This window comes from Asterias rubens, chromosome 1, assembly GCF_902459465.1.
Source record: "Asterias rubens chromosome 1, eAstRub1.3, whole genome shotgun sequence".
Classification (NCBI taxonomy): domain Eukaryota; kingdom Metazoa; phylum Echinodermata; class Asteroidea; order Forcipulatida; family Asteriidae; genus Asterias; species Asterias rubens.
This window is the reverse complement of record NC_047062.1, coordinates 3,733,040-3,751,178: the sequence shown is the minus strand read 5'-3', so window position 1 is coordinate 3,751,178 and position 18,139 is coordinate 3,733,040. Positions and strand designations below refer to the sequence as shown.

Sequence of the window (18,139 nt, the reverse complement as noted above, 5' to 3'; positions counted from 1 at the left end):
ATAGTGCCAAAGGGGTGATCTGCTCAATAGAAATGTGTATTACTTTGCATCAACCTGTTGTTTAGCTTGACAGCTTTACATCTATGTTATCATCTTCATCATTGTGTTCATGAATTCATCATAAGCAGCAAAACCAGCAGTAACAGTAACAGCAAAAGTAACAGCAGTAGGAACAGCAGCAGCAGCAGCAGCAGCATGAGTAACAGCAGCAGCAGTTGCAGCAGTTGCAGCAGCAGCATGAGTAACAGCAGCAGCAAAAGTAACAGCAGCAGCATGAGTAACAGCAGCAGCAAGAGTAACAGCAGCAGCAAGAGTAACAGCAGCAGCATGAGTAACAGCAGCAGCAGCAAAAGCAGCATTAACAGTAACAGCCACAGCAAAAGTAACAGCAGCAGCAGTTGCAGCAGCAGCATGAGTAACAGCAGCAGCATGAGTAACAGCAGCAGCAGCAAAAGCAGCAGTAACAGTAACAGCCACAGCAAAAGTAACAGCAGCAGCAGTTGCAGCAGCAGCATGAGTAACAGCAGCAGCATGAGTAACAGCAGCAGCAGCAAAACCAGCAGTAACAGTAACAGCCACAGCAAAAGTAACAGCAGCAGCAGTTGCAGCAGCAGCATGAGTAACAGCAGCAGCAGGAACAGCATTAGCAGCAAAACCAGCAGTAACATTAACAGCCACAGCAAAAGTAACAGCAGCAGCAGTACAGCAGCAGCATGAGTGACAGCAGCAGCAGTAGTAGCGGCGTCAGCATCCCCAAAAAGCAACAGCGTGCCTAAAAGCTGCTCTTTAAAAACCAAGCGTGTCTATTATCCTTCCCTGGCGCACACACTTTTTTCCCAAAAAAAATTGTTCTCTCCCTTCGTCCATGCACTTTTTAAAGGGACTGAGTTATACAAAAGGCGAGCAAAACTGACAATAGGGGACTTTTCTTTTGGTAGCTGTGCTCCTACCTTGCTGTACGGTTTATGAGCAAACACAACACGCTAATATCCGTGTTTGCGGTTAGGCAAATAACTATATATTATGATTTTTCATATCATGTCAGCATGACTGGCTTGCTAGTTCATTCATCCTTCCATAAAAGCAATAGTTCTGATTCACTTCTTTTCTCCAACCGAGGAAGCGGACCATTTCTTTTCACGAGGGTTTGTTCTTTCTTTTTTAGAATATACATCCAGAGGCACAAATGAAATGGGTACAAATATGATCAGCATTCATCTGCGCCAACAGAGCTTGAAGCGTGATAGTAAATATAATTCTGAAAAGACCGTAGTTAACCAAACATGGGTTGATAGGATCGAGACAAGCTCCACGGAGTCCTTTCTGCATGAGTGCCTCATTCAATGGGGAATAATATATTGTGTGTATTGGAATGCCGTGAGAAATGAAAGTAATGGCAACTGCATGCTATGGCAGCGGCGGTACCTCTCATGACATATTATTTGAATAAACAAATTCATTTTTTTAAAGTAAATTCAACTTTAAAGTAAATTCAAGTAAAAATGCATTTCCACTTTGCCTCTCAATCTGTTTTGGATGTCTTTGTTGACGTATGTGGCTATGGTAAGCTTGTCCAGACTGTTTTATGAGCTTTTCTAAACTTTTTTTTTGTTTTTTTTTTTTTGACAATCTATCGTAGGAAGAGAGTTCAACCCTCCTGTCCATTTACGACTTCAGAATTAAAGCAACAGGACAAGGCAGAGAATGTATAGTCCCACCGTAAGTCTGTTGTGAATAAAAGGCAGATCAAACTTGAAGTTTACCCACCCATGATTAGTCCGATCATGGTCTGTTAGGGTAACATGCTAATGGGACTGTGACTAGTGTTCATTGCAGTTTTTTGTCAACTTCCCCTCTCACCTTTATGTCATCTTTCCACCAGTGCTGGTGTGGTGCAAAGTTCCAAACTCCATTTTGAATGAACACCTCTGTCATCGTTGAAAAACATGCACAAACATCATGCAGACCTCCCTACCTCCCCCCCCCCCCCTTTGTGTTTTCTTGTCTGGTTAATTATCATTCACCTGTAGTCATCAATCAAAACCTTAGGTAAAAAAAAAAATCATAGTCTTAACTTGGTTAGAATTTAGAAAATCTAATCAGTCATTGGCTAATGAGTCGAGTTGATTTCGTAGGCACTGACCTGACCCTGTGTTTGATAACTTGATCAAGTCCTTAACCACAAAGTCCCTGCCCAAAGTCCAGCCTTGTATTGTTAATGCTTTTTTGACTTTTCCATTGTCAGACTTGTGGTGAACTTCACTATTGACATTGATATGTAGTGCATTATCACCATCTCTCTACCCATTAGTAAGAATCTAAAAAGATGAAGTGACTGAAAAATTCTGAACGACATTTGTTTGATTAGTCCAGGTAGGGCTCCCCCTGTCTGGCCTGAACTTTTGTGGCTGGAGTCTAGCCAGGTCACCCCGAATCATCAAGTGGACATGTCGATAACAATGGCCATTCTTTGACCATCATTGTCTGTGCTGTTTTTCTGGGAAGTTCAATGGGCGGGTGTGTTTGCTCCAGATCTAGTTGACCACAGTTTTGTTGGCTCAGTCCTACTATGGAATTTCTCACCCACAGATGCAATATTGGGCCAATTGTCCACTTATTGATCCAACATAATGGTGTGTACTTTACTTGTTGGGTATCAAAGTTCACACTTTTTTTCAGGCCATGCTTTTTTGGGGGCGAACAAGTTTTAACTGAGAAAAGTTTGAGGATATGCTCCTGTGCACAACATTTTCTGGGTAAAGCCAGTATTTGAACCAGTCTATATTTATGATTAAGCATCCCACGTTATATAATGCCCAAGGTAGTCACAGAAGTGTGTCACTCACAATGGGGTCTTTTAACAGAAGTAGGCGCATTTTCAGAAAATTATTTAAGTCCTATTTAAAATAGGACTGAAAGAACTTTGTAAACCTCCCCAACCAACCTACCGTACAAGAGGAGGGGACGAGGTGAAAATAAAATGTGTTAGGACTGTATCGCATAAATAAGGCCTGTTTTTTACCCACATAACTAACCATGTGGTGAATTACACTCATTCACAAACTTGCACGATAAAGCCAACTAGGCCTACATAGGTGATATTTTTAAGGTGAAGCCATATATCATGCCACCAGCTTGTTATTGATTAAATCAAGAGTTATGATAAATGAGTCTATTCATCCATACAAAAGCCCATCATAAAAAAGGCTCACAATCTTCTCATCTGTGTGATGGAACAGACCTCCATGGATGGATCAAATTAAAATAGTGTTTGCTCATCAAGACAACTGACCGATTGAAGACTTACATCCGAAACCCATAGAGAAAGGACCACTGAGCAAGACCCAACCTAATTGAGACTCTATCCTGTCTGAAGAATGTGTTTTAAAAGGGGATCTTTGATCATTAGTGTAGAATTAAAGATTAGCCACTGTGAGATAGCTCTAATCCTTCTTTCGAGCTGTACAATGATACCCCTAAAGCATGCTTAACTAAAGGTTCTTACCCCTAGCCTGCTAAACTAAAGGTTCTTACCCCTAGCATGCTGAACTAAAGGTTCTTACCCCTAGCATGCTGAACTAAAGGCTCTTACCCCTAGCATGCTGAACTAAAGGTTCTTACCCCTAGCCTGCTAAACTAAAGGTTCTTACCCCTAGCATGCTGAACTAAAGGTTCTTACCCCTAGCATGCTGAACTAAAGGTTCTTACCCCTAGCCTGCTAAACTAAAGGTTCTTACCCCTAGCATGCTGAACTAAAGGTTCTTACCCCTAGCATGCTGAACTAAAGGTTCTTACCCCTAGCATGCTGAACTAAAGGTTCTTACCCCTAGCATGCTGAACTAAAGGTTCTTACCCCTAGCATGCTGAACTAAAGGTTCTTACCCCTAGCATGCTGAACTAAAGGCTCTTACCCCTAGCATGCTGAACTAAAGGTTCTTACCCCTAGCATACTGAACTAAAGGTTCATACCCCTAGCATGCTGAACTAAAGGTTCATATACCCCTAGCATGCTGAACTAAAGGTTCTTACCCCTAGCATGCTGAACTAAAGGTTCTTACCCCTAGCATGCTGAACTAAAGGTTCTTACCCCTAGCATGCTGAACTAAAGGTTCTTACCCCTAGCATGCTGAACTAAAGGTTCTTACCCCTAGCATGCTGAACTAAAGGCTCTTACCCCTAGCATGCTGAACTAAAGGTTCTTACCCCTAGCATACTGAACTAAAGGTTCATACCCCTAGCATGCTGAACTAAAGGTTCATATACCCCTAGCATGCTGAACTAAAGGTTCTTACCCCTAGCATGCTGAACTAAAGGTTCTTACCCCTAGCATGCTGAACTAAAGGTTCTTACCCCTAGCATGCTGAACTAAAGGTTCTTACCCCTAGCATGCTGAACTAAAGGTTCTTACCCCTAGCATGCTGAACTAAAGGCTCTTACCCCTAGCATGCTGAACTAAAGGTTCTTACCCCTAGCATACTGAACTAAAGGTTCATACCCCTAGCATGCTGAACTAAAGGTTCATATACCCCTAGCATGCTGAACTAAAGGTTCTTACCCCTAGCATGCTGAACTAAAGGTTCTTACCCCTAGCATACTGAACTAAAGGTTCTTACCCCTAGCATGCTGAACTGAAGGTTCTTACCCCTAGCATGCTGAACTAAAGGTTCTTACCCCTAGCATACTGAACTAAAGGTTCATACCCCTAGCATGCTGAACTAAAGGTTCTTACCCCTAGCCTGCTAAACTAAAGGCTCTTACCCCTAGCATACTGAACTAAAGGTTCTTACCCCTAGCATGCTGAACTAAAGGTTCTTACCCCTAGCATGCTGAACTAAAGGTTCTTACCCCTAGCATGCTAAACTAAACGTTCTTACCCCTAGCATGCTGAACTAAAGGTTCTTACCCCTAGCATGCTAAACTAAAGGTTCTTACCCCTAGCATGCTGAACTAAAGGCTCTTACCCCTAGCATGCTGAACTAAAGGTTCTTACCCCTAGCCTGCTAAACTAAACGTTCTTACCCCTAGCATGCTGAACTAAAGGTTCATACCCCTAGCATACTGAACTAAAGGTTCTTACCCCTAGCATGCTGAACTAAAGGTTCTTACCCCTAGCATGCTGAACTAAAAGTTCTTACCCCTAGCATGCTGAACTAAAGGTTCTTACCCCTAGCATGCTGAACTAAACGTTCTTACCCCTAGCATGCTGAACTAAAGGTTCTTACCCCTAGCATGCTGAACTGAAGGTTCTTACCCCTAGCATGCTGAACTAAAGGTTCTTACCCCTAGCATGCTGAACTAAAGGTTCATACCCCTAGTGACTGAACTAAAAGGTTCTTACCCCTAGCATGCTTAACTAAAGGTTCTTAACCCTAGCATGCTGACTAAAGGTTCTTACCCCTAGCATGCTGAACTAAAGGTTCTTACCCCTAGCATGCTGAACTAAAGGTTCATACCCCTAGCATGCTGAACTAAAGGTTCTTACCCCTAGCATGCTGAACTAAAGGTTCATACCCCTAGCATGCTGAACTAAAGGTTCTTACCCCTAGCATACTAAACTAAAGGTTCTTACCCCTAGCATACTGAACTAAAGGTTCATACCCCTAGCATGCTGAACTAAAGATTCTTACCCCTAGCATGCTGAACTAAAGGTTCATACCCCTAGCATACTGAACTAAAGGTTCATACCCCTAGGATGCTGAACTAAAGATTCTTACCCCTAGCATGCTGAACTAAAGGTTCTTACCCCTAGCATGCTGAACTAAAGGTTCTTACCCCTAGCATGCTGAACTAAAGGTTCTTACCCCTAGCATGCTGAACTAAAGGCTCTTACCCCTAGCCTGCTAAACTAAAGGTTCTTACCCCTAGCATGCTGAACTAAAGGTTCTTACCCCTAGCATGCTGAACTAAAGGTTCTTACCCCTAGCATGCTGAACTAAAGGCTCTTACCCCTAGCCTGCTAAACTAAAGGTTCATACCCCTAGCATGCTGAACTAAAGGTTCTTACCCCTAGCCTGCTAAACTAAACGTTCTTACCCCTAGCATGCTGAACTAAAGGTTCTTACCCCTAGCATGCTGAACTAAAGGTTCTTACCCCTAGCATGCTGAACTAAAGGCTCTTACCCCTAGCATGCTAAACTAAAGGTTCTTACCCCTAGCCTGCTAAACTAAACGTTCTTACCCCTAGCATGCTGAACTAAAGGTTCTTACCCCTAGCATACTAAACTAAAGGTTCTTACCCCTAGCATGCTGAACTAAAGGTTCTTACCCCTAGCATGCTGAACTAAAGGTTCATACCCTAGCATGCTGAACTAAAGGTTCTTACCCCTAGCATACTGAACTAAAGGTTCTTACCCCTAGCATGCTGAACTAAAGGTTCTTACCCCTAGCATGCTGAACTAAAGGTTCTTACCCCTAGCATACTGAACTAAAGGTTCATACCCCTAGCATGCTGAACTAAAGATTCTTATCCCTAGCATGCTGAACTAAAGGTTCTTACCCCTAGCATGCTGAACTAAAAGTTCTTACCCCTAGCATGCTGAACTAAAGGTTCTTACCCCTAGCATGCTGGACTAAAGGTTCTTACCCCTAGCATGCTGAACTAAAGTTTCTGCTATGGTATTGGTATTCTCATTTCGAAAGGAGAGTTCTAGTTGGCCGAAGGTTCTGCTTTGGTGTTGGCATTCTCAGTTTGAGAGGAGGGTTCTAATTGGGTAAAAGTGTACCCCAAAGGGAGTAGCCTTGAGCAAGATGTTTGATTTACAAACCCTATGACCCCCACCGTCTTATTGGGTCAGCAATTCAACTGGTCATCTTCATACTGCATTGTTTTGAATTTGAGAATTCATCTATAAAAAAAAAGAGTATTTACAGTAACTTACTTTGCAGTAACTTACTTATCAGCCTCATGGGTTTAATAAATGTGTCCTGACTGGGACTCAGTCTCTCAAACAGGTCATTGGTCAGTTTCCAATTACAGAAACCTTTCAATCTGGGACTCGCACCTTTAGTAACCTAGTCCAGTGTCATTTTCTAGATGCCACAGAATAAAAGTTTCCCTTTTTCCATCTAAATTTGATTACTTGATAAGGCAACAATATAAGTCAGGATAATTGATTGATTAGGCAGTTTCCTGCTTGGTCCTTGAATTTATTGGTTTGACCATGGTCTCTTTCTTTCTTCTCCAGATACAAATACCTAGCTGTAAGGGGTTTTGAACCAATCTTGGCCGACTGCAGATCAGAGCTCAAAGAGTCATCAGAAGAATTGTATCAAACAGAAATCTATTAAGTCTTCAGAAATAGTAGCCTGAGGTAAGAACTTTTTCTATGCAACAACAAAATAAACTCATTGTGTGGGTAGGTGTTATTTTTCATGTATGTTTACAACTTTGAGTGTGATTCAGTTTCCATGATCTATGATTGAGCGCATAGCTCAACTGTCCAAAAAGCAAAATACTAATCAAAGTCATGTAAGTAGGATTTGAAACTGTATACATGGTGCAAATACGATATGGAAAGATTTGCGGTAACACCATGTAATGACTATCTCTAAATGAGTTGGGGTGGTTTTAAAAAGAACCATTGGTTTCAACTCGACGTTTCGATCAGTATGCTCTGATCGTTTTCTGGCGAAACCAAAGTCAAGTAAACAATTGTTGCGAAAATACAAACGCATTTTTTTATATAATAGTCTTAAAGATAACCAATCTCAGGGGATCTAAAAAAATATCAGTACTGATAATTGTTAATGCTATTTATCTTAGTTGTTATTTTCACTGTCAACAAAATCATGCCACACAGTGACATTGTGATTTAGCCTTCGTAATGAGGTACAGTCGAACCTTAATCCTCATTACAGTTAAGTTGATTAAACAAACAACGCCACTTTTTGGTGTGTTTGGGGTGGGGGGGGGTTCAGTGTTCTGCCTTCCTGTTAATGGGATATCAAAAAGTTAGATAACATGGATGAAAGGTAATCAAGTCAACAGTGTGATGGCTGTATGTGGGTTAATGACTTTGTTTCTGGCCATGTAGGCACGTAGTCTCAGTGAAAATTGTTTGGAGCAATCATACAGACACTTTGATAAAGACCATTTAAAAGTATAGGCTGTCCCCACCACCCACCTCGAAAAGTTTTTAATTTCTGGTTGTTATCTTAATTATCTTAAAGGCAGTGGACACTGTTGGTAATTACTCTAAATAGTTATTTGCATAAAACCTTAATTGGTAACAAGTAATGGGGAGAGGTTGATAGTATAAAACATTGTGAGAAACGGCTCCCTCTGAAGCGGAGTAGTTTTCGAGATAGAAGTAATTTTCCACGAATTTGATTTCGAGACCTCGGATTTAGAGTTTGAGGTCTCGAAATCAGGCATCTGCCAAGCACACAACAAGTTTTCATAGAATATTAATTTTGGTTTTTACCCATACACCGATGTGTGTTAGCACTGTATACTCAGTACTTTCGCGATTCCTGTGAAAAAATATCACAGGCATGTTACTCGGGTGGGATTCGAACCCACGACCCTTGCAATTCTAGAGCAGTGTCTTACCAACTAGACTACCGAGGTTGCCCGGCAGCTAGAGGCAGTTCGAATCCTATGTTTTTGGCAGCGGGTACCGCAACGATATAATAGATGTTAAATTTGCATCGGGGATAAAGAATATTAATTTTGGTTTTTACCCATACACCGATGTGTGTTAGCACTGTATACTCAGTACTTTCCCGATTCCTGTGAAAAAATATCACAGGCATGTTACTCGGGTGGGATTCGAACCCACGACCCTTGCAATTCTAGAGCAGTGTCTTACCAACTAGACTACCGAGGTTGCCCGGCAGCTAGAGGCAGTTCGAATCCTATGTTTTTGGCAGCGGGTACCGCAACGATATAATAGATGTTAAATTTGCATCGGGGATAAAGAATATTAATTTTGGTTTTTACCCATACACCGATGTGTGTTAGCACTGTATACTCAGTACTTTCCCGAGTCCTGTGAAAAAATATCACAGGCATGTTACTCGGGTGGGATTCGAACCCACGACCCTTGCAATTCTAGAGCAGTGTCTTACCAACTAGACTACCGAGGTTGCCCGGCAGCTAGAGGCAGTTCGAATCCTATGTTTTTGGCAGCGGGTACCGCAACGATATAATAGATGTTAAATTTGCATCGGGGATAAAGAATATTAATTTTGGTTTTTACCCATACACCGATGTGTGTTAGCACTGTATACTCAGTACTTTCCCGAGTCCTGTGAAAAAATATCACAGGCATGTTACTCGGGTGGGATTCGAACCCACGACCCTTGCAATTCTAGAGCAGGGTCTTACCAACTAGACTACCGAGGTTGCCCGGCAGCTAGAGGCAGTTCGAATCCTATGTTTTTGGCAGCGGGTACCGCAACGATATAATAGATGTTAAATTTGCATCGGGGATAAAGAATATTAATTTTGGTTTTTACCCATACACCGATGTGTGTAGCACTGTATACTCAGTACTTTCCCGAGTCCTGTGAAAAAATATCACAGGCATGTTACTCGGGTGGGATTCGAACCCACGACCCTTGCAATTCTAGAGCAGTGTCTTACCAACTAGACTACCGAGGTTGCCCGGCAGCTGCCAAAAACATAGGATTCGAACTGCCTCTAGCTGCCGGGCAACCTCGGTAGTCTAGTTGGTAAGACACTGCTCTAGAATTGCAAGGGTCGTGGGTTCGAATCCCACCCGAGTAACATGCCTGTGATATTTTTTCACAGGACTCGGGAAAGTACTGAGTATACAGTGCTAACACACATCGGTGTATGGGTAAAAACCAAAATTAATATTCTTTATCCCCGATGCAAATTTAACATCTATTATAAAGTTTTCATAGGTTTGTCGTTTTATGCATATGTTGAGATACACCAGTGAGAAGACTGGTTTTAGACAATTACCAATAGTGTCCACTGGCTTTAAGAAGCACCCTTTGTGGAGTTATATTGAAAGTAAACATGTTTAGTGTAGGTTAAATTAGACTTTTTGACTTCTTTTGTCGGCCTATGTACCGAACTTGATGATTTGTTCAAGATACCAAAACAAAGGCCAGTCTTTTCCTCCCACTCTACTTTCTTATGAGAGTGAAATTTTAACTCTTTTACATAAAAGAGTGAAAATTTCTCTCTCTTTTCCGAGTGGTGTAAGTTTCGCTCTTTTGAGAGTGAAAGTCAATCTGTGTCATGGCTCTTTGCAAGCGTGGTATGGCGGACAAAACTAGTAGTTTTTCACTCTTTTACATTAAGAGAGTACCCTGTCATTGCTTTTGTTTTTTACTGTACTCGTTGTTTACGATTTCTACTGAAAGTTGTCGGTAAACAAACACAGTTTTTTTAGTATCAAAAGAGGAACCTCAAATGCATACCACACACATCATAAAAGAAGCTGATAATCCTTCAACCAGTCTAAAAACAAGCCGCTATAATAATAGCCACAAATAGACAACTCGGAAGTATACCACAATCTGGGACAAAATTAGCCTTTTATGGAAAATCTGGTGTTAAATCTGATTCTTGGCAAAGCCCTATTCTATGAAAGTCTTTGTTGTATTAGAGTGCTTTCTTATTATGTGGCTCTTGTGGCTTTGGACTTGAGTTGTGGTTTCTTGTGTGCTTTGCATTATACAAAAGCAACAACTTTGGGAGCAATCACTCCTTCCAATGAAGGAAAGAAAATCTTTTGTATTGACTTGTTTTCGTTGTAATTTTTTGCATGGAGACGTTATTAGAAAACAAGAAAGTTTTGATTTTGTTGTTGGTAGTTTATTGATTTGGGGTCATGTACAGTTCTTTCCTTTAACACTGGTGAACTGAGAGGCTTTTTCTACTTTTTTTGTGGGGGGGGGCAATGTTTGTAGACCTAAAGATTGTATTGCTATTTGGGTTGACAAAATAAAGTTATATGTAACTGATAAAGAAGTTTTACTTTTTTTACCAGTAATATGACATTATATTTATTATGAAAGGTGCAATGATATCAAACCTCATAATTGCTGCCAGTGTGAGCACAGAGCTGGAAACAGCAACATTACATATCTTTGATTCTGCATACTCTTGTTGATCAAATTAAAACTGATAGTTGTGGCCTAAGTTGGTAGTGGTAGTTTTGGAAAGGAAATCACATGCCGTATTAATAACCAATATGTACAATGATTATTTCACTTTGGAATTAGTTGTCATTTCCTTGCTGTACTTTGGACACAGGTTCAAGTAATTTCATTTTTTGTAGAAAATCTGTCAGTGCATCTAAGAATAAATGTAGCAGTTTGCCATAAGCAGACTGACTCTAGTCTAGTGTTTACTTCCCACAATGCATCATATCCCCTTATAACATAGCCCCGCATTCTCATAATTAAAACCTATCTTCTTACATTACAGTAAAAACAAAAACAGATCAGGGGTCTTTTGAACAACTTCTCAAGCTTAGCCTATAATTCCAATTCTTAAGTCCATACAAGTTCAAACTCAAATCTCATCTCAAACTGACATACCCTCCATGTTGTGATTCATAATCATTGAGTAAATCTTTTGAAAACTTTATTTTATTTTATTTGGGGTCCTAAACGTCAACAAGTCATTAAGTCCTAACTAAGTGGGTTGCAGATCATTGATACACAGTCTCAAGTGTAGTCATAAGTCCATGTTTAAAGTCTACAATGTCAAGTTCCATGCTGTATTTTGAGTTTAAATCACTGAGTAAACTTTTGCTAAATCTTTTTTCTTAAAAATGTACATTAAGCCTGCAAAGGTTTCAGGTGTGTGTACATAATGTAACAACAATAACATAATTTGTTTTTACATTTTGCTGATAGCACAGAAATGTTCACTACGTGGATCTCAAAGAACAACATTAAAACTTCACTAATTAAAAACAGTGTAAAATATTTGTTGACAATCAGAATTTTTATGTTTTACCAAGTGTTTATTTGCAGAGTTTTCTTCTCTATGAAAAAAATGCAAAATTGTACTAGTGGGCAGGTGAAGGAAATGTTTTAGGGAGTTGTACCTTTGAAGATACAAGCCTTGAATTTAATTGGGCACACATTTGGGATACTTCATGAGAAAGATGAATGGATATTTGTCAAGGGAAGCTACTTCTTCAGAACATTTTAGCTTATTTTAGAAAGGGAGAACCAGGTTTTATGACATCCTTTATATAATTGTCCATGGGAAAAACTTTTGTCGAATAAAACAAGTAATGGCAGCCATTTTAACAACTTTGAAAATTCTTTTATAGACCCTATTCTACTTCTACTTGATATACTTCTTTCGAAGGACAAACTTGCCATGGACCTGTAGCCAAGTATCTTTCTTCCACCATATCCACCCCTCCTAACTTTACAATCCCCTTTAATCTGTCACAATGGCCTTGCCTTGGATTTCATAGAGGGCCCTCATTATGTCAATGGACTCAACTACTTGATGGAATAGGGTAGAACAATCGGGTCAAGGCTGGAGGGTTAATAATAATACTAATGGGGAGTATAGCAAAAAAAGTGAGTCAGTTGGCCCCTCAAACTTTCTTTCTGGTAAATATGGACCCATGGGTCTGTTAGTCATGTTGTGTATCCTGTTTCCTCTGGATGTTTCTGCACGTATTATTACTACTCTGTGTGTCCGTCCTGACTCACCAAACTCTGCAGTGTAAGCAGCAATGGGTACAAAGACCATTTCCCTGACAGCACGGATCTTTGAAGTTATTCACTGGGTCACATGGCAGTTTACAATAATTATGGTCCCCCCTAACTTTGGCTGAGTGTTTATTTTGTCTGAGAGGGCTGAGTTGAAGATGACTGGTAGGAACTGGGAAAGGAGGATTTGAAAATTTGATTACTTGGACTGTGATGACTGGAAGGATATGAAAATAAAACACAGTGTCAGTCCATGGTCAGTCATCTTGGACTTCATAAAGTTAAATGGGATTTTATCAAGAGTCTCCTCCATGTGTCATGGACCCCCTTGCCTTGCACTCCAATCCATGTCTGTAAGGGTCACAGCAAATTGAGACTCAATAAAAAATATTGTCATGTTTCTGATAAGTGATGCCTCATCTCTTATCCTTCTTGCATAGAGCCTATTAATACAATTTGGTTGTGTCTTTAGTCTACTAGGTCAGAACTTTGACATAAAAGTGAAGTAACTACTTGAAAGTATGCTCATGAATTATCTCGTTTCATTGTGGCAATGGACTTGTGAAGTTTGGTTAATCCATCATAAGAAGCGTACAATGTATGATTTGGAATCCTGGGAAGCAGACTTGTTAACACACGCAATTTCTTTTACTCAATTTTGGGGTTCACAATATTCGAAGAGTGTCCCTGTGTTTACATTGACCAGAAGCAATATGTAAAAGATCTTGTTTCTTGTCTGGAAAGTTCCTTTCCTTTTGGATCATGGGTGGCAGTACGGTTCCACTTCTACCACGCATATATCTCAAAATGTTCAAACCCCACCCAGCGAAAGCACCAAGCTGGCTTTCCACAGGTATCACAGAACCTTCCAGTTTCTCACAAAATATACGGGACCTAGACATGTCAACATGTTCTATTCCCCAATCTATAAATGAATGAATTGGAAATAAATTGCACACACCAGGTGCAGTGCAAAACATTTCCCCCTAGTCACCCTCCCCAAGACCCCAGGTATTATAGAACCCAGCATACCTGACATCACTGCTATAATTTGTTCCTCTGTTCAATACCTTTCGCTATGCCTGGATGAATTTGCAAATAAGCAAAGCTTGCTGCCCTTCCAATCTTTTGTTGGGCTCGGTGCATGGGACCAAACTTTTTTTAATGACGATTCAACAACAACAAATTGTCTACGTGCTTTTCTGGATAGAAAGCCAGCGTTTTTCCCCTAAGGTTTTTCTTTTGATGGACTCTTCGTCATTTTTTTTAAAGGGGTTGTTTAAATAGGGTTTCAGGGTAGGTGAGGAAGTCTTTAAAAAAGGGGGCTTTTTATTAGATGGACAGCAGTGATCATGACATCACATAATCACTTTATATCCTGTTTTTGGGAGGATGGTTTTTAGGATGGGTGAAGGAAATTCATCAAATTCAATAGATCAAAATTTTATTTGCTGGTGCCACATCATATGAATTGGACAGAGTTCAAAGATTACAAAATAGTGCAGCTCGTTTTATATGATGTTCCACACCCCTGAGAGAACGCATTAGTTATACCCCCATCACTTAGGGAAATTCATTGGCTACCGATGAGAGAGCGAATTAATTTTAAGATTGCACTTCTTGTTTTAAAATGCTTGAACAAAACTACTCCTCGATATATTTCCACTTAATAACCGTCACATTACACTCCTCCAATACTTCTTCAGTTCATCACTCGCTTGAATGTTCCCAGTGCAAAAAAAGTTCTGGGTCAAAAAGCTTTCATAAAAGCTGGGCCAATGATTTGGAACAATCTTTCTATAACCAGTCATAAGGGAATCTTTAACTTCATCTACACTTTATTAAGTTCTAAAGATTCACCTTTTTTATGTTAATTGCTTTTTTGTGCACTATGATCTTGATGGAATAGCGCCTATACATTTTAATTGTTATGTATTGTATGTACAATTGTAGGCTCATTTTACCAATACCACTATAACAGGTATGGGATGGTTATGACTTAAATACAAAATCTGAGCTTTGTTAACCTTTCTCATTACCTTTAGGGACTTTACCCAAGTTTGGACCCATTTACTTTTTAATTTCTGCTATTCCCTTTAAATATTTCCCCTTGTCTAAATTCCCCCCTAAATTACACATTCTTCCTTCTTGATTACACAACCCAGTATATGCCCCCAAGCAGGGTTTTTTTCTTTGTGACCGATATATTAAATCATTTGTGTGAAGTTTTTTGGTGTTCCGGATGGTTGACTGTTTCTGTTTAACTTATTTCCGTATGCCTCAATTCATTGAACATCCAGGTACACAAATACCGCTTGGAAAGATGGAGGCATGGCTTCATCGTTCAGAGAATTCAACTAAATGTAAAAAAAGAAAATGCTTTGAGAAGTGAGGTCAACATGAACCACACCATGAGAGAATCCCTTTGGACAATAAGGTTATTATCATCATTAGGCGTACTTTAGTGGTGAAGTAGGCCTAGCTAGACAGAAATCGTACCCCCTCCCCCCTAAAAAAAAGCTTACCACGCCACAAGGTTGTTCTCTCTATAGGCTAGGTACATTTACAAAAGTAAATGGGCCCAATTTCATAAAGCCTGTAAGCTCAAAAAAGTGCTAAGCACAGAATAATCTTTCAGAAACTGGGTACCAGCCAAAATTCCATAAAGTTTACTTAGTTGAAACTGGTACCCCACTCAACTTTTGGCAAAGAAATTTGCTAAGCGGTATTTTCTGCTTTAATCGTTATGAAATTGAGCACTGGTTAAAACTTGATGTTTTGCTCTAAAAACAGAGTACTTAAGTAATTATCACACATCAAAATTGATATTTTGAAAGCTTACTGATGATTGTAGAGTTATATCAATCCCAAAAATTATTTTTATCTGAAATGCTGTCAAGGCCAGGGAAAGAGTCTTGTTTGAAGGCCACAAATTGCCTGATTCTTGCACCATGCTTGCACATGCACAAAGCACCCACCATCAAAATGTTTTCTGCAAAATGTGACCTAAACTGTACTTTCCCTAATAACTCAAGTATGGAGGACATGATAGCAAACACAGATTACTTGCTTAATGTTCTTTTGCCTTTGATTTATTTGTCAAGGAATTTCTTTTTAAATCAGTCTTTAACAGTTGATTCATCTGCAAAATGTTTCTGATTCAAGATAAAAGTGTGAAGCTTTTAAAACAAATTCTGTGTGGAAATATTCTACATGAAACATTGAAACTCATGTATTGATTTTCTATAAAAAGCTTTAAACAAATTTTTTTTTTTTTTTTTTTTTTTTTGAAAACTGGAGGGTTTTCCTTAGATTATGCTTAAGTTTAAAATAAAAATGACACATGTTCAGTTTTTGGAACTAATTATTTTATTTGAATAAAAAACAAATCTGGGAAGTGTTTTCTCAAGTGAGTGAACTTGCTACACAAACTATTGTTAAAATGAGTAAGGAAAACAAAGTTTTGATAGTTCCTGCATGAAAAGACACCCAGTCAAAGTGACACTTTCACAAATCTCTTTGCACTGTTTTTGGTATATGAGATATTTCTACCTCTGTGATTTGAATTACAAACAGCCTAATTCTACAAGTACATCATGCATTGTGAAAGTTTAATGCTTTGAAACACAATGAGTGTTGTCCCTTCTCGTTTTGTCTTACAAATTTTGGTTTTTCCCTTTTTCTGTTTTCCAGGATTGTGAGGAAATCAGATGAAGAGGGGGGGGGGAGAGAGTGTGTAACATCGAGGGGGAAAACCCATTACCACTGGCACATAACAGGCTCTCTATACATCGACAGGTGGTAAGAATGCCCTGTTGTAAATTATGGTACAGTCAAGGATTTCCACAACACACCTGGGAGTCCGGGTTATTCCATTTAGCAGGGGAGATTTCGTTGATCAACTGCTGAGGGGAAAACAATGGAAAGTAGACAGCAACTTGTGCAAGATTGGGTTTCCAAAAGAACTGTGACCTGTGGGGTTTTGGTCAGATGTTTTTTCACTAGTGCTGGATTTCAGATTAGTTTTATGCTTCAGATGTTCAATAAAGTTTGCCAAACCACTTTTGTGTCACAGATGTTTTACTTCTTTCTGTCTGTCCAGTTGTATCTATTACTTTGGAAGGAGCGTTTCCTTGCTCTCTAAATAATAATAATAATAATAAGACTTGTAATGCGCACATATCCACCCTGCTGGGTGTTCAAGGCGCATGGAATTAGTGCATATAAATTATACCAGGGACATTATAAATCAAGATTACTACTATGTAGCACTGATTTGTGAATACCTTAAATACATTGAGAAAATTGTTCCTATGTATCAGGACCCGATTACGAAAAGCTATTAAGAAGAAAAATGTCTTTGCCATGTAAGAGATTTGCTGGAGTTAATGGCTGGCATTCTTTTCTGTGGGTTATTGGTTTTTGTGTTTGCAAGCACTATAATGGAACTGGGCCTGTAGAGGTGTCGTGACCGAGCAGTTAAGAGCACCAAATTCAAACTCTGGTGGTCCCGTGTGTTGTGTTAGAATCCAGTGCACTTATCAAAAAGAGAAGGGGTTTGATCAAAAAGAGAAGGGGTTTGCCGTGGTGCTCCTGGCTAGATTGGCAGCATATTGGGCCAACGCACCTTCTTGTAAACCATTAGGAGTAGGTCTCATAATGTAAACTTTGTCCAACTCACCGTGCAGTGGACAGTTGGCGCTTTGTATCTTTTGGGAAAAGGCGCGTTATAAATATGATTATTATTGTAAAGATAGTTGCAGCATCTTTTGCTTTACTCAAACGGTAGTGCAAAGGTGCCGTGTTGTCTTGTGTCTTGATTACAGAGAGTCTGTGGCCAGACATTGAATTGTTACTGCATATAGGCATACGCGATGGTGATGTGAGTGTGACGTAGTGTACTTGAGCTCACAGTAACCAGGTGAAAGTTCATGTTTCCTCACCCAGCCTCAGCAAGCTATGATCACGACGATGCAGCCCTTTTATGCGTGTCATTTTCTGCCATTCTTGTCAATACCTGCAATCGTAAAAAAAATCTCACTTCCGTGCGCTAGCAACAATAAAAATCATGAAAATCATGGAGTCCTACCTGCTTTTTATGAGTGAGAGTACAAGTTGAAGTTTGAAAGGAAATCCTCAAAAATGATAAATCAATCATATCAGTTTCTGTTGAAAGAAAACATAAAGCGCTATACATGATGGATGTTTTTCCCCTTATACTTTAGTGTGAAACACATTGATGGAAGCAGCCTTTATGAACCTGTGGTGCATGTTGCGATTATTGTGTGTATACCATAACTCAATGGTGTAACTGAACTGGAATGAAATCCAGCTGGGTTTATTGTTGGTACTTTCAGATCCACAATGTTTTCTTAACAAAACAATTTGAAAGTTTGAAACTTTTGGTAAACAGGACTTCATGTGTCGTTTTTTTTTTTAAGTTTGCAAAAAGATTGCTAGTGCCAGTTTCTTTAATGTT

General features: G+C 39.6%; 1 protein-coding gene and 1 long non-coding RNA gene across 2 annotated transcripts; both read left to right on the top strand.

The window, feature by feature from the left end:
- Nucleotides 1-327: 327 nt before the first annotated feature.
- Nucleotides 328-717, top strand: LOC117293837 (vitellogenin-2-like). Its single transcript, XM_033776297.1, has one exon. The coding sequence runs from the start codon at nucleotides 328-330 to the stop codon at nucleotides 715-717; it is 390 nt and encodes a 129-aa protein (XP_033632188.1).
- Nucleotides 718-1,638: 921 nt separating this feature from the next.
- LOC117299737 lies at nucleotides 1,639-16,793 on the top strand. The gene is made up of 4 exons (XR_004520103.1): nucleotides 1,639-1,719; nucleotides 7,185-7,310; nucleotides 14,961-15,097; nucleotides 16,354-16,793. It is a non-coding gene; the product is annotated as an uncharacterized LOC117299737 (long non-coding RNA).
- Nucleotides 16,794-18,139: the final 1,346 nt, after the last annotated feature.

Excerpts from the sequence above, each read along its gene's own strand:
- LOC117293837 (XM_033776297.1), top strand. The coding sequence starts at position 328 with ATGAGTAACAGCAGCAGCAGCAAAAGCAGCATTAACAGTAACAGCCAC.